Source organism: Python bivittatus, unplaced genomic scaffold, assembly GCF_059951505.1.
Source record: "Python bivittatus isolate LINGU-HERP-01145 unplaced genomic scaffold, Pbiv_v1 ctg000610_np1212, whole genome shotgun sequence".
In the NCBI taxonomy this organism is placed as follows: domain Eukaryota; kingdom Metazoa; phylum Chordata; class Lepidosauria; order Squamata; family Pythonidae; genus Python; species Python bivittatus.
This window is the reverse complement of record NW_028277088.1, coordinates 47,257,409-47,271,794: the sequence shown is the minus strand read 5'-3', so window position 1 is coordinate 47,271,794 and position 14,386 is coordinate 47,257,409. Positions and strand designations below refer to the sequence as shown.

The 14,386-nt window shown below is 35.6% G+C and overlaps 1 protein-coding gene across 3 annotated transcripts in view; it reads right to left on the bottom strand.

Annotated features, from left to right (window-relative positions):
- Positions 1-14,386, bottom strand: part of MLH1 (mutL homolog 1) — a 33,224-nt gene that overhangs the window by 8,552 nt on the left and 10,286 nt on the right. For all 3 annotated transcript variants that reach the window (XM_007425748.4, XM_025165120.2, XM_007425749.4), the window contains 9 exons: positions 13,636-13,724; positions 11,439-11,551; positions 10,269-10,362; positions 8,734-8,887; positions 8,022-8,353; positions 6,489-6,634; positions 5,148-5,256; positions 4,583-4,646; positions 202-363 (listed from right to left, as the gene is read on the bottom strand). In XM_007425748.4, coding sequence (XP_007425810.1) covers positions 202-363; positions 4,583-4,646; positions 5,148-5,256; positions 6,489-6,634; positions 8,022-8,353; positions 8,734-8,887; positions 10,269-10,362; positions 11,439-11,551; positions 13,636-13,724 — 1,263 coding nt within the window. The remainder of the gene's footprint in view (positions 1-201; positions 364-4,582; positions 4,647-5,147; positions 5,257-6,488; positions 6,635-8,021; positions 8,354-8,733; positions 8,888-10,268; positions 10,363-11,438; positions 11,552-13,635; positions 13,725-14,386) is intronic.

Here is a 14,386-nt window from a genome sequence, read left to right as displayed (position 1 = left end):
TTAACAATATACAATTGTACTATCTGTTAAATATTTCCAGCCAAAAACAGTACAAAGGGATAAAAAGCTATTTAGAAGCCCCTGTTATAGTTTTTTCTCTATTATTTAATTGCTTGTAAATCTTGTCTAAGTCTTCATTCTCTGGCTTCTTCTATCTATTATAAAAATGCATTGTTTAGAAACTAAATGTTATGGCAGTACATCAATTTCAAGGGAGAAATAGTCTTTTAGCATTTCACTCTTCTTTGATAGGAAGTCAACAATATATTCAGCAAGGCCTTCCTTTGGGCCATCTTCTTCTGTCCAACCACTTTCAGCATTCTCCAAGGCCAGCATAGCTAGATCAAAGAGAGGAGCAGGTTCCTAGATATACAAAACAAAGATACTTATTGTTTATCAAAGTAATACAGTATCTAGATGCATCCAAAAAACTGACAGAATGAGAATGTTTCCATGAATAGTAAAATTTTCATCATAAGATGAATCATACAAATGTGGGGTATGAAAATTATTAACTGCATGCCATCCTTGCTATTTTGTTAAAATCTGGTAAAGAACAGTTATAAGAAAGAAAATCAATAGAGTTGTGGAGACTAATCATATATTGCAGCATCTCAGAAGTACATCTATACTTGCTGGACTGATACTATGGATTTATACTTGATACAGTGGGCTCCTATCACATAGTTAGCTCTCCTGGGCTTGTAGCAGTTAAACGAGAGAGGCTGAAAGAAGTGGAAAGGGAGAAAGAGTTTTTGGAACTAGTCATGTTTCTCTGTCAGAGTCATTGGTTATTTATTGTTACAGGTATAATCGTCCTGGCAATAATCCTATTGCCTTCTTTCATAATACCTTTTCAGTTTCCCAGTCTAATCTACAGCCTAGGGGTTTTCTGGGAGTCTCCCTTCCAAATACCAGTCAGTACCACCCTGCTCAGCTTTTCTCAGAACAGTGAAGATCCATTAGGCATTGTCATTGGATGTCACACAGAAAGCTTGGAAGTTACTTAAACCACAACAAAAGTGAAGACAAAAAGTATACTAAGGCTACATCCAAGAAGCCACTATAACTAGGATAACAGGAATAGTATCCTGGAAGCTACTGGAAGACAAGGAGGAAGCTTATTTCAGAGCCCAAAAGAAAAGAACAAAAAGGAACACAAACGAGCACACACACACATACATGCAAGCAAGACATGTATAGAAGGGGGCAGGGGTGGGGGAGAAGCAATAATTATGATAGTTAACTGCTATCATTAAGATCAATAAAAGCTGACTGGATGATTGGATAACAAGGAAGTTAAAGTGGCACTAAAGAAATATTAGAAGAATGAACTGTGCCAATTTTCACTGGCTAAGAGAACGCCTGAAGATTAGCTGAGATTTTCTAGAAATTTCTAGAAGTTTGAGGAACTCAGGCAAATAGCTAGAACTGTGGAATGCCTGGTGCTCTATCAGCTTGGTTGTTTGCTTGCAGACATTTCATTACCTGACTAGGTAATGTCATCAGTGCTAGTTAGTGTGAGGTTTTCTCCCTGATTATACACAGTAGCTTGACCTGCCAATATTGGTGGGGGTGTGGCTTTTTCCTTGGTAATTCCTTGATTAGGGTATTGTTTTCTGCTTGATTATTTGCCTGGGGTTAATCCCTGCTTATCTGGGTGTTGGCTGCTGGATGGGATGTGTTCTGGTCTTTTTGTTTCCTTCTTAGCTGTTTTGTTGTCTCTTTTGAATGGTGTGGAAATATGGTTTATTTCTATGTGTCTCTTGATGGCTGGTTTGTCTGAATGCCAAACTTCCAGGAATTCCCTAGCATTTTTGGATTTAGCTTGGCCTAGGATGCTCAGTTTCCCAGCTGAAGCTATGGTTCAGTCTGTCCATGTGTTATGAGATTAAGGAGATTTCATCACGTCTTTTGACTACTAGTTGATGTTCGTGGATGCACTCTGCTAGCCTTCTGCCTGTCTGTTCTACATAGTGCCTCTTACGGTCCTTACGCTGTATGTTGTAGATGACTCTTGTTTTTTTCTTCCTGGGCTACTGCATTTCTCTAGACTTGGATTTCTAATTTGCCATCATTTCTTCTGCTGATGAAGATACCCAAGAAGGGTAGTGTGTTGTTGTTTTCTTCTTCCCTTGTGAAATTTATTCCTTTGAAGATGCTATTGACTGTTTCATGTGTCTTCTATAGTTGTTCCTTTTTTATTATGATGAAGGTGTCATCCACATACCGGATCCATACTTTTGGTTGTAAGTGTGGGAGTGCTATAGTTTTTAGACACTGCATTACAGTCTCTGCTATGAGTCCTGAGAGTGGATGGGTGCTCCCCTGATTTGTTAGTATATTTGTTCATCAAACTGAAAGTAGGTAGAGGTTGATATGGTCCATGATTCTGGGTATTCTGATCTTAGCGTATTTGGCTAGGTCAGGTGTGTTGTGTAGTACTGCTGCTATGGGTTCTTTCATCAGTTCTGGATCTATGGACATAAAGAGTGCTGTGACATCGAATGAAACCATTTCATCCTCTTCTATTTTTAGGTCTTTGGTTTTCTGGAGGCACTGTAGTGGGGAATTGATAGAATATTCACTTCCCTCCATGAGATTTCCAAACTTCTTTGCAAGTTCTTTGGCTGTGTTGTATGTTGGGGTCCTCAGTAACAATACAATTAGATGAAGAGATATGTCGGGCTTGTGTATTTTGGGGCATCCATGGAAACATGAGAGGATGGGTCCAGTGCTTTTCATCTGCCACTGTTCTTTTGTGATTTGACCTTTCTTACTCGTTGAGGGTTCTCTTGATCAGGTTGTCTAGTTTCTGTATAGGGTAGGTGTTTACTGGGATGTAGGTTTCTTTGTCCTCCAGTAATTCTTTTTCTATGTACTGAGTTTTGTCCATGATAATCATGGTTTGGCCTTTGCCTGCTGGGAGGATGGTGATGGTTTGGTCCTTTCTGAGGGCTGCTCTGTCCTCTGCTTTGAGCTGGTTCTGATTCTTTGTTCTTCCAGTCTGTGGTATGATTGTCTGCCTTATGTTGTCTTGGGTCTCTGTGGCAAGTTCTGTGATTTTAAATGCTGCTTCTAGGCTGCAAAGCATTCTAGCTGATTATCATTGTCTAAGTTGTAGTTGAGGCCCTTCTGGAGGATACTGTGTTCTGCGCTGGACAATGGGCAGCCGGACTTGTTGACTACCCATTTGGGTTCTTTGCTTCTGGGGTTTGGCTTGAGCAGTTTGGTTTGAAGTTTTGTTTTCCTTTTTTCAGTTTGTCTTAGAGTTGTAGACTTTATGGTGGTTGTCAGGATTTTTGTGTGTTCTGGGGTCATGGTTTGTTTCAGTTGCTCCCTGAAGTTATCTATGGTGTGCTGGTATTTATACAGTCTGAGGTGAACATCCATGATCATTAGCCATATCATTTTCCAGCTGCTTTGTTGAACTATTTTCCATCCAGCTGTGCAGTTTATTGGAGGTTTGTATCTCATGCTGATGGGCAGGGCATGCTGTCATAGGCATTTGTGAAGAAAGAATAGTTGTTCCTTAGTGCAGGTTTGCCTACATGCAAATTTCTCCCATTTGCATGCTTTCTGAAGTGTTTGATGCCATATGTGTTTCCAATAGAAGAGAATATATGTAGCTCAGGGTTGAACTGAGTTCTTGGTGTTCTCTGAGCTTGGTTGTTTGCTTGCAGATATTTCATTACCTGACTAGGTAACATCTTCAGTGCTAGTGAGTGTGGGGTTTGTTCCCTGTTTATATACAGTAGCTTGCCCTGCCAGTTATAGACCTTATCAATACATTGTAGTATCTATCTCAGAAACCTCAGAAATGCTCTATAGTTCAAACATGAAGTTAGTTTGTTTATTTTTTAAGTAAGCTATCAGCTAAAATCAGCATTTATATCAGATGTCTTAATGTATGTTCCAGGTAAAGTGGTGAAAAACATTCTTAAAAATAACATTATCAGAAGTGAAAATCTATGGAATTTCCAGCATCTTTTGCCATTACTCAGGCTGTTTTAGCTACCAGGCAATATCTGGAAAGTTAGTTTTCCTTCCCAAAACAGAAGATATCTACAAGAATATGAATAACAGAGATCCAGTAAATTATGTATCCTTGATCTTTCAAAAATATTTTGTCAAAGATTTCCAAAGATTTCTGAGCAAACTTAGTAGGATAAGAAGTTTTTATTCCACTCATAATACTAGAATCTGGGTTCACACAATGTATGGATTTAAAAGCAGACCAGGTAAATGTTCACAGAGCTTGAGGAAACAACATTTGCATTCCACACATTGCTGGAGTGCAAGCCATCTGCTATACTGACAAGGCTTGAATTGAACTGGTAACACAATGTCAGCACTTGGGAAGTATGAATGGGTGGCCATTACTGTACTCGTTCATGCATCTGGCCATGGGCCCCTTGGGAATAGAAATCTGGACTGGATAGGTCTCTGGCTGAAATATTTATTTTTCTGTGTTACAAAATAAGAATGCTTTATATTCTAGCCTAAAATGTATAGAAAGAGCTACTATCTTTAAAAGGATTAGTAAAGTATCTAATTTAAATCCCCCCAAAAGTATACTCACTGATAATCTTAAAACTCCAAAGTTTCCAAAGTCATAAATAAGGATCTGATAGAACATTTCTTGACTTGAAAAGAAAAAAGAAAAAAGAAAAATCAGTTTCTTACATGCACATTCTCTCCTATGTATTAGGCATCTGTAGAACATAAAATTTTACCATGAAATTCTTAGACTGCAAATTAGATTCTAATTTATGAATTAGAAGTGATAATCAAATGGTCAGCAATATATAAAATCAACCTATTTTAGTGGAATGGTGAAGCTAATATTTGTCATACATATTCCTGTAAGACAAAATTCTGATAATGTCTTCCAAGTGCTAATTACATATTATTTCAAATCCATTATCATCATTATTCTGCAAATCGCTCTAAAAAGTGGTATATTCTAATCACAAATCACATACCAAAGCTGGCCTTAATTGGAAAGCATGCTTTCTCTTAACTTCTGGACAGCGAAACAAAAAGTTAAAGCTAAGCTACAGTCCAGAACATCTATTTAAGATTTAGTTCCTATCTCAAATAATTAAATCAATTTTGTTTTGACAAAAATACATTCAGGCTACCACCTGAGTTTTGTGGTATTCAGAAGATAAAGTTTTGTCTGATACTGCACCAGTGCCCACTGAGGACTAACACAGCCAACAAAAGAATGATCACGAAGCATCTCCTGAAGACCTGAAATAACAGAGGTTATTTGCATTTAGGGTACTGTACAAAATTAATAATAATGCTGCCCTTTAAAAATCACTATGGATTTTATAATTCACTCACTTTCATATACTGTAACTATATGAAACTATGTATATCTATATCTATATGAAATCAGTTTTAATAGTCCTGTTTATTGAACCATTGTAAATTTTAAAAGCTTCTGTTTAAAAATATAAGTATTTATTATTTAAAACTCAGTATACCATAGTATGGATTTTGTTTCCAAAAATCTGCAGATTAGCAAATATTTAAGCCCATTTCTAAATTCAACTCAAATCAACATGATATCTATTTAGAAACTGATTGCCAATCCAGATTTTTCAGAATAGTTGACAATGTATCAACAATTTAATGGTATTGGCTATTTGTACCAGTAGAAGAATATGTAGGACAAAATAATAAATCATTAAGCACTTCCATATCACAATGTAACTTTAATGGTCAACTGAATGCCAGCCAAGCTTTAGCTATTTCTATCACATGCATATTCTGCTCTGAAACATACAAACATACAGCTAAGAGGAGTCTACTCCTAACAAAATGTACAAGCTATTTTTATTTCCTTCAAAATATTTACAGAACCTGATTCTGACAGCAGAATTCTGCTTCTGATTCTTCTGACTGATTACAAAACTGGTAATAAATTGTAGCCAAAAATATGTCAGTGGAGATTGTTTTCACATCAACATCAGCACAACTCTGCAATCTATCTTCTGAGTTTAACTCTTTCTATACTGCTCAGAAATATACAACATGTTTCCCCTGTTGCTATATCAATAGCTCAAGTATATAAATCAAACTTTGCTTTCTAGGCTGATGTTTTACAGGTCCTTCAACATGAACACAAGTTCATACTCTGTGAGGTCTTTAAAAAATAAAATAGCAGTTTTTACAAAATAGTTTATAAAAATTATTTATAAACAAACAAACAGATTATCCTGTCAATTCATTAAGGATTCTGAAAATGAACTTGTGATAAAACAGATATACAGAAGTGCTAATTTACCATACAAATTTATCTCAATTCAATAATATGGACCACTTTATATACTATATTGAGAAAAAGTGCTGAATATGTTTTCACCAAATAAACTATTCTTATCCCAACAGAAGTTACACTGGTTTTACCATATGAAACTATTGAAAAGGATTATAGGCAGTGTAAGAAACTAGAGGCAAAAAATAAACAAGCTTACTTGCATTTGCCTTTTTATTAATTTCCTCTTGAAGGGTCAATACACTGGTTAGGTTAATAATTCTTCTTCTTGGAGTGCAGGCAGCTGTCATTTCCTGTTGTGGATGTTCTTCCATTTCTAGACCATGATTTGTTCGCTGCTTCTTTCTGCAAGAAAAATTAAACCAAGTAACATATCTTTCAAAGAACCCATTTAAGAAAATAAATAAATCGTTGCTGATTTCAAAAATATTGCCATTTATTTATTTATTTATTTATTTATTTATTTATTTATTTATGGTCCAAGACCAAGTCATAGAATTTAAAAATACAGCACACCATTAATATATGCCTATAGTACATACATGTATAAAAGGAAGAAACCTATAAAGTTAATATTTCATTGAAGGGACTAAACAGTTTCTATAAGCTAAGGCTATAAATAAAAAGTTTGCTATTGTCTTTGAAATACCTGGGTTTTAGTTATTTAATGAGAATATCTCAATCTCCTCACTCTATCAAATGATGTAGAGGAGCCATATACTCACTGGAGAAACCTGAGGGCTACTACAAATAGTACACTGCTACAAAAAAATGTAAGCTTTTAGGAAGCAAGATGTATTTATATTTACCCATGGCAGAGTAAGCAGAACATAATTAAGTTACATCCCAATTAGACAGGGACAACTGTGTGCACAAACTACCCTTCAGAATACTATTAAACACAAAGTGTTGGCTGGATGACAGACTATATGATCAGTGACTGTGAGAAAATGGAGAATAGTACCCCACCTCAGGGATGCTGGAGCCATAGCAATGTGATATAAAACAGATTTAACAGAGAGCCAGTTTGGTGTGGTGGTTAAGGCACCAGGCTAGAAATCGGAAGACCATGAGCTCTAGTCCTGCCTTAGGCATGAAGCCAGCTGGGTGACCCTGAGCCAGTCATTCTCTTTCAACGCTAGGAAGGAGGCAAGGGCAGACCACTTCTGAAATCTTGCCAAGGAAACTGCAGGGACTTGTCCAGGCAGTCACCAGGAGTCAAAAACTGACTCAAAAACACAGACGCACAAAATTAGCAACTTGCCTAAAAAATCATTAGCTTCTCAAATGCTCTAGGTTTCTTATTTCAGCCCCATAGCTACTGCCTTAACTATCAAAACTTCACATTGGTACTGGATACACTGATAGAAATTAGCAGCATACCACATATGAAACCAAGCTATGGACCTAATATGTCCTTCTACAGTGTAAAGCTTTCTCTTTGGGAGTATATGGAAAATTGACCTCCCCAGAAAATCGAAGCAAGATGGTCTAAGAAAGAAATTATATTAGAGATGGAATACTAATCAGAGTAGAATAGAGAAAGTGCTAGGCAACCTTAGGCAAATATTAAAGAATTTTAAAAAGCACTTTTTATTAAATCTAGACCAAGATTCATCTTTTTTTCTGTCAAAGACTAAGGAGCATATAGACTCTGATTTTAATGTAGCAAGAAAAGAGAGGAAGTTATCAAAAGAAATAACTTAGAACACCCTACAAAAACAACTCTTACTTAGCAGGTACTGCTTCAGGAGGTATTGGTTGGCTTTCCATTGATCCTTTTGGTGCCTCCACATCTTCAGCTCTTGAAACATGTACATTCAAGTCACCACTTTCTTCCATTTCAACATCTTGTACTCCAGTAGCCTTGTCCTCTGGTTCTGCCGCAGCAAGTCCTGAAATCTTGGTTTTATTAACTGGCTGAAGAAAAGCATCTAATTTTTGGTCCCGTGAGTCAGTGCGGATCATCTGATGGGCGTAAACCTTCTCACTTCCTTGAATAGTTGAAGACTTTGCTGATTTAACAACTTCAGTGGAAGGGGCAGTAACAGCTGGTAACAATGTCTTTATTGCAGAAAAAATAAAGATGAAATAATATTTCAGTATTTCTAGAAATGTAAATGTCCTTTTCCAAGCTTTGCCTCACATAAAACCTACCTTATCTTTAGATCACACTATTAAAACTATTATTAATTTATATTAAGATAATCTATTTGGACCTTTCAGTGAATCTAAAACAACAGATTTACAATGATTTGTCATAAGCTGCAATCTTGATTTTATGAAAAAAAAATCTCCCTATTGTGTGCTCAACTATGCAAACATCAAGCAAGAAGTGCTTCTCATACACAGCATACTATAATCTAGTTTGGAATAATGTCCATAGTATTATTATTAATGAAGCACGTGTCTGTAGGCTTTTTTGGGGGCAAGAATCCACTCACTTGGGTGAAATACATCCTTGATGAGTTGGAACCTAATAATTTGCTCTCAATGTGTTGTTGTACACGCTCCAAGATGCTGTCTTCATGGAGGAAATGAACTTCATGCTTTGTGGGATGCACATTCACATCCACATTTTGAGGTGCTATCTCAAGGCTATAAAACATTTTGAGAACATTAAGTGCAAGTTGATCAAAGACATGCTCAATTGCAAATTTGCTGTAGCCAGAACTGTGATCAGAAGTACGCTAATAATGACCATCCTTTAAGCAGACAAACTGAAAAAGAGACATATTTACCGTATAGCCTACTGTGTATTTTAAGACAAATACACATAAAACTTCAGCATTATAACATTCATTTACTATAATTTATTTCCTGCCCTTTCTCCTTAAGGAGATCAGAAAAGAACACACCAAAAGGTTAAGCATTATAAACCAGCAACAGCAAACAAAAAGTTCACAGCAACATTTATGACATTATAGTTTGATTTAGCCACTTTGGTCTAGTGGTTAAGGACCAGGCTAGGAAGCAGGAGACTATTCCCGTGAATTCTAGTCTTGCCTTAGGCATGAAAACCGGCTGGATGACTTTGGGCCAGTGGCTCTCTCTCAGCCCAACTCACCTCACAGGGTTGTTGTTTTGGGGAAAATAGGAGGAGGAAGGAGTATTAGGTATGTTTGCCACCTTGAATTATTTATAAAAATAATAAAGGCGGGATAAAAAAATCTAAATTTAAAGGTAGTATTTTAAGACTTGTCCTAAATGCAGATGGTAATGTATATTAGATTTATATTCTACCTTTAGTTCAGGAGCTAAAAGTGGGATATTCCCAGGAGAGGAATCTATGAAAACTGTAAGTCCACATAGAAAAAAAACCCTGTATTTTGAATTATTATTTAATTCATAAAGAGTAGTAGCAAACATAGTCTTTGAGAACATCTTACTTCTCATGCAGAAATATTCACAATACAGGATCAAGCTATTTACAACTTTACAGATGAAGAATATATTTTAAATTGTGTTTGGAGATGGACAGGCAATAGGTAGGTAAAACTGAAACCTTGCTATGGCGTTTTGAGCCAATGAAATTTGCAAATGGTATTCAAAGGCAAGCTCATATTTGCAGACATTACAATAATCAAAGCAAGAGATACCCATGGCATGAATCACCATAACCAGTAAGAAAGTTCCAAAAGGAAAAAGTGCCGATACACCAATCCTAATTGTGCAAAGAGGCATCAGATCACAGCTGGGATCTGAAACTCCAGGTCTAAGTCCAGATCCAAGAGGACCGTTAAATACATTTGTTTGTAAAGGAAGCACAACTTCCAACACTGCTTGAAATTCATACTGAAATCTTCCTATTGCTTGGAGGCACGTTCTTCTTATACAAATTTAATTTCCATTTGGTAGCCCTCATCCAGTCGATTTCACATATCAAGCACTGGTCTTGGACAACTACATTTTTGAATTGTTAGGAAGGAAAAGTAAGTCTCTTCTTCCAGCCTACCTGAATTTCAACAGTAAAGGTTACCTTATATATAAAAATGGATGCATGCCTTTGGGTAAATAAGCAGCATATACAGTCTCTATTGCTCTGCGCAATGCAGTTGATTCTACAAGTCGATCTGGAAAGAGAACAGAAAAAATAGTCTGAATTACCTTTTCCAAAATATCACTTTTATATCCATTTCTGAACAAGCTTAGCCTTTATATTCAAACAGCCTACAGAAAAATGTATGATAAAAAATTTTAAATGTATGACTGTAAAAATGTTCTTGAATAACAATCTTACATAATCATGACACCACATTCAACAAATATTCTTAAAGACATACATACTGACTGACTTGGAACTAAGTTCCATTTGTTTTAATGAAAGTTAAGAACCTTAATTATAAAGAAAACCTATGCATGAAGGATTACCCACTGAAAGTATGACCAAAGAGATTAGCTATTTTGTCAGTAAATTATATTTTAATTAAGATCTACTTATTTGAAACATGTAGATGGATTATATTTCTTTCTAAACCACTGAATGTAGTGATCCTGCCACCACTGTGATTTCCTGTTTTCTCATTTATGATGCCTTTGCCTGGATGTATAATCAATCCATAGTTACACTTATTAAGTCTTAAGCTCTCCTTCTGATGTTGCTGCAATATTAATTAAATATTAAGCAAAACCAAGCTAGGTTGATCATTATACCTCTAATACAGTTGATTTTAACTATGCTATTAAATCAAAGCAACTTATATTTGAACCCTATTTGTTTCTTTAAACAAAGGTTGCACAATCATCTGAAGACTACCCTGGGCTTTCAGAAACACATCAAGACCCATATTCCAAAAATGCATGTAGTCGTTTTTTCCCTTTTTTAATTGCATTCTTTGGGAGAGGTTGATGACTGTAATGCATGCATATAAAAACATGAAGTTGGAGCTTTTTTCTTCATCTATAGACCATGCTATTTCATTGCAATTCAGTGCTGTAGCTCCTGCTATTAAAACAAACAAACAAACAAAAAATCCTGTTTAACGCACAAAAGCAGCAATGTGGAGAAGAGAAAAGTAACCAGTGGTTGTTTCTCTTCCCATTCTGAGAGGTTTGGGGATGGTGTTAATAACCAAAATTGGCATTTAATGAGTGAAAATGTCTCTTAAACACTCAGTGAAAATATGGAAGTGAATATTTTTGTACTTACGATTTATAAAAAGCAGAAAGATGCACTTCTTCATGGAATAGTTTGCATTAGTTACAAAACCTTTCATTTTAAAAGCCAATGTTGCATCTTCACAGCCCACTTCAATCAATTCTCTAGAGATATTTAAATAGTAATTAGTCTTCCCTTTAAAAAAACAATTTTAAGTATATGCTGAAACTATTTTAAGTTTAATAGTTATTAAGTTAATAATAATTATTATATATGCAGTTATTATATATGACTGCTCATGATTCCACTGTTTTCAATAGGCTTTAATCTATTACTTTTTTCCTTTTACTGTAATGTATTTGCATAATGCAATTTTAGTGAACCACCCAAATTATATTTTTAGAAGCACATGGTAGCTCACTTCAAACCATGACCTGACAATCATGAACCAGTGTTTCATAAGCTTCAAAGTACTTTTCCCTTCCATATTTTTGCATATGCAAGAAAACAATTACTTTTGTTTTAGAAGTTAGTTCCCTTTATTTATCAATGAAGGAAATTGTTTATTCCAATCATGCTAAAAAATCAGAGTTAACAAAACATTATGTGAAGCATGATTTACTGTAAATCAGTGATCTCAAACCTTTCTAACCCTTTTGTGCACTATCATAAAATTTATATATTATGATAAAACATTTGGGAGAACTGCAAAATAATGAGAGTTCCTTTGAACCCATTTATTTCAACCAACACATTTTTAAAAAGCCAATCCAATTGTTCCAAATGGCCTTTAAATAAATTATGCTAAAAGTAATTTGTTTAGTCTCAGACACAATCAAATTTGCTACTTGGGTTGGCTCACAAGCAACACAGCTTTGGTATCCAGCAGCCCCACCATTTTCCTATATTGAAAAAGGAAAAGGAAAAAGATGAAAGCAGGGAAGCTGGAGCTGTTTTCCAGCCTCCTCAGATAATGCTTTCTTTAATAAGTAAAAATAACCATTTTACAAACTTGGGAGAAGTAGGTGGCTTTGGCAGACCCCAAAACAGTTGTCTGGTGATACATTTGTGCCCACAGACATTATCATCCTGATCTGAGGTTCAGATGATTGTAAGATCAGGCCTGGTCCAGTCAATATCAGAGAACAGCAACAGATACAGTGGTCTAATGGAGGCATTATTAGAGCCTTGACCAAATACATTAACAATTGCCTCTTCTATTTAAGAAAGATACTTAACATATATCCAAAAACTTATTTAAAATTAATTTTAGTACATATTGTAACTTTAATCTATGTTATTTCAGGAATCAAAGGTCAGGAGTCTTTTCAAGGGGAAAAATGGAGCAGATTAAGCTGTACAAAGCCTCAGAATGATCAAGCTTGCATTGCACAGGCTAGTCTGTATAAACAAATAATGTATTATGTTTAAGCCTACTTCTGCTAGCATGGTAGAAGCATCAGCTGTTCAGCCCAAAGCTATAATTACCATTTTTATAATCAGAAAGAGTTTCACTCTGACATTTATGTCAAGGCTAGCAAGAATTCTAGAGAAAAAACAACAAACCCTTGTGTTACTTGTGTGATTATGGGAAAAATTCTTTCTACAACTATAACTGAAAATCTCAAAGCACTGAAGAGTTAGTTACCTTGTTTGAAATAGATCCAACCATTCATAAAAGGCATATCTACCTGATTTTTATAGTTTGCTCACCCCATTCCAGCCCAACAGCTCTCTCCAGAAAGGAGAGAGGTCAGAGGAAATCACCTTTAGTCAGCTCAGCCAGTTGCATGTACTAAAACCTGAATTTTTATATATTTTTAATTGAATTATATCTCATCATTTCTCTAGGAGCAGAGGTGGCATACATGGTACTCTTTTTTCCAATAAAATCTTTGCTCATCTATTGTATTTTCCATAAGTTACCACCTCTCAACATTTTTGTCTACAGGGCTTATTTATTTTAAATGGTAAATTTATGTTCCAACTTTCCTCCAGGAACTGAAGGTGGCATATAAAGCATTTCTTCCTCCAAGTTTCCCCATAATAGCACCCCTGTGAGATAAGTTGACAGCTAATGCCTGGTCCAATTTCATCCAGTGAATTTCTGAGGCTGAAGATGGTCCTGAACCTACTCTCTGCTGTAGTATAGCATGTAAACCATTACATCATACTACACTCAATCTATGGACAAGGTAATGCTCCAAATTAGACTTATATGTTATACTACATTTTATGGTAACTATACCTGCTAACAGCATTTCCAAAGACCGACCGAATATTGTCGATAGTTGTAGCATTTGACAATGTTCTTACATCTGCAACTGTATCGCCTTGCTACAAAGCAGAAGATAGGATGCAATTATCAATGCTTTAATATATATGAAAAAGTAAATAAATAGAAATTCACATAATTGTCCTGCAATTTTGTGCATTTTCCATAAGTATCTTGCTTGCAAGGTCACTTCTTTTCTGGGAAAGCAAGGCTTAAGGATCTTATAAATAAAAATCCTGTACTAAAACAAAGGAGCATGTAAAACCTCTCATGTGGAAGCTTCACACCCCCCCCCATTCCTAATCTTATCAAAGCAATGTTATCACATATTCTTGACTCTGGAGAACCAGCTTTCAATATATTTTCTAAGAAATGACCTAAAGCTTACTCTCTTCCTGCTTCTGTTAAGTACAAGAGAATTAACCATCTTTCTTTTGTGTAGCTGGAAATTACCCTTCCAGATTATAATATATACATATAGTCTACAATTACAATTCATTCTGAGCCTGAAGTTCAGGAGACTTCCTTATAGTTCTTTGCGAGCTCTGTTGGCAAGTTTTAAATTCTGAGTTTCCAGCTAACTGTTCACTACATGTGATACTACCTGTCCATTATCTGTGAATTTAACTTGCCAATGAAAAGAGTATACGTAGTTTATCTTTCTAAGTAAAGTGTCCTGTACTCCCCATCTGTGTTCTATTACTGTGAAGTAAAGGAAAAATGC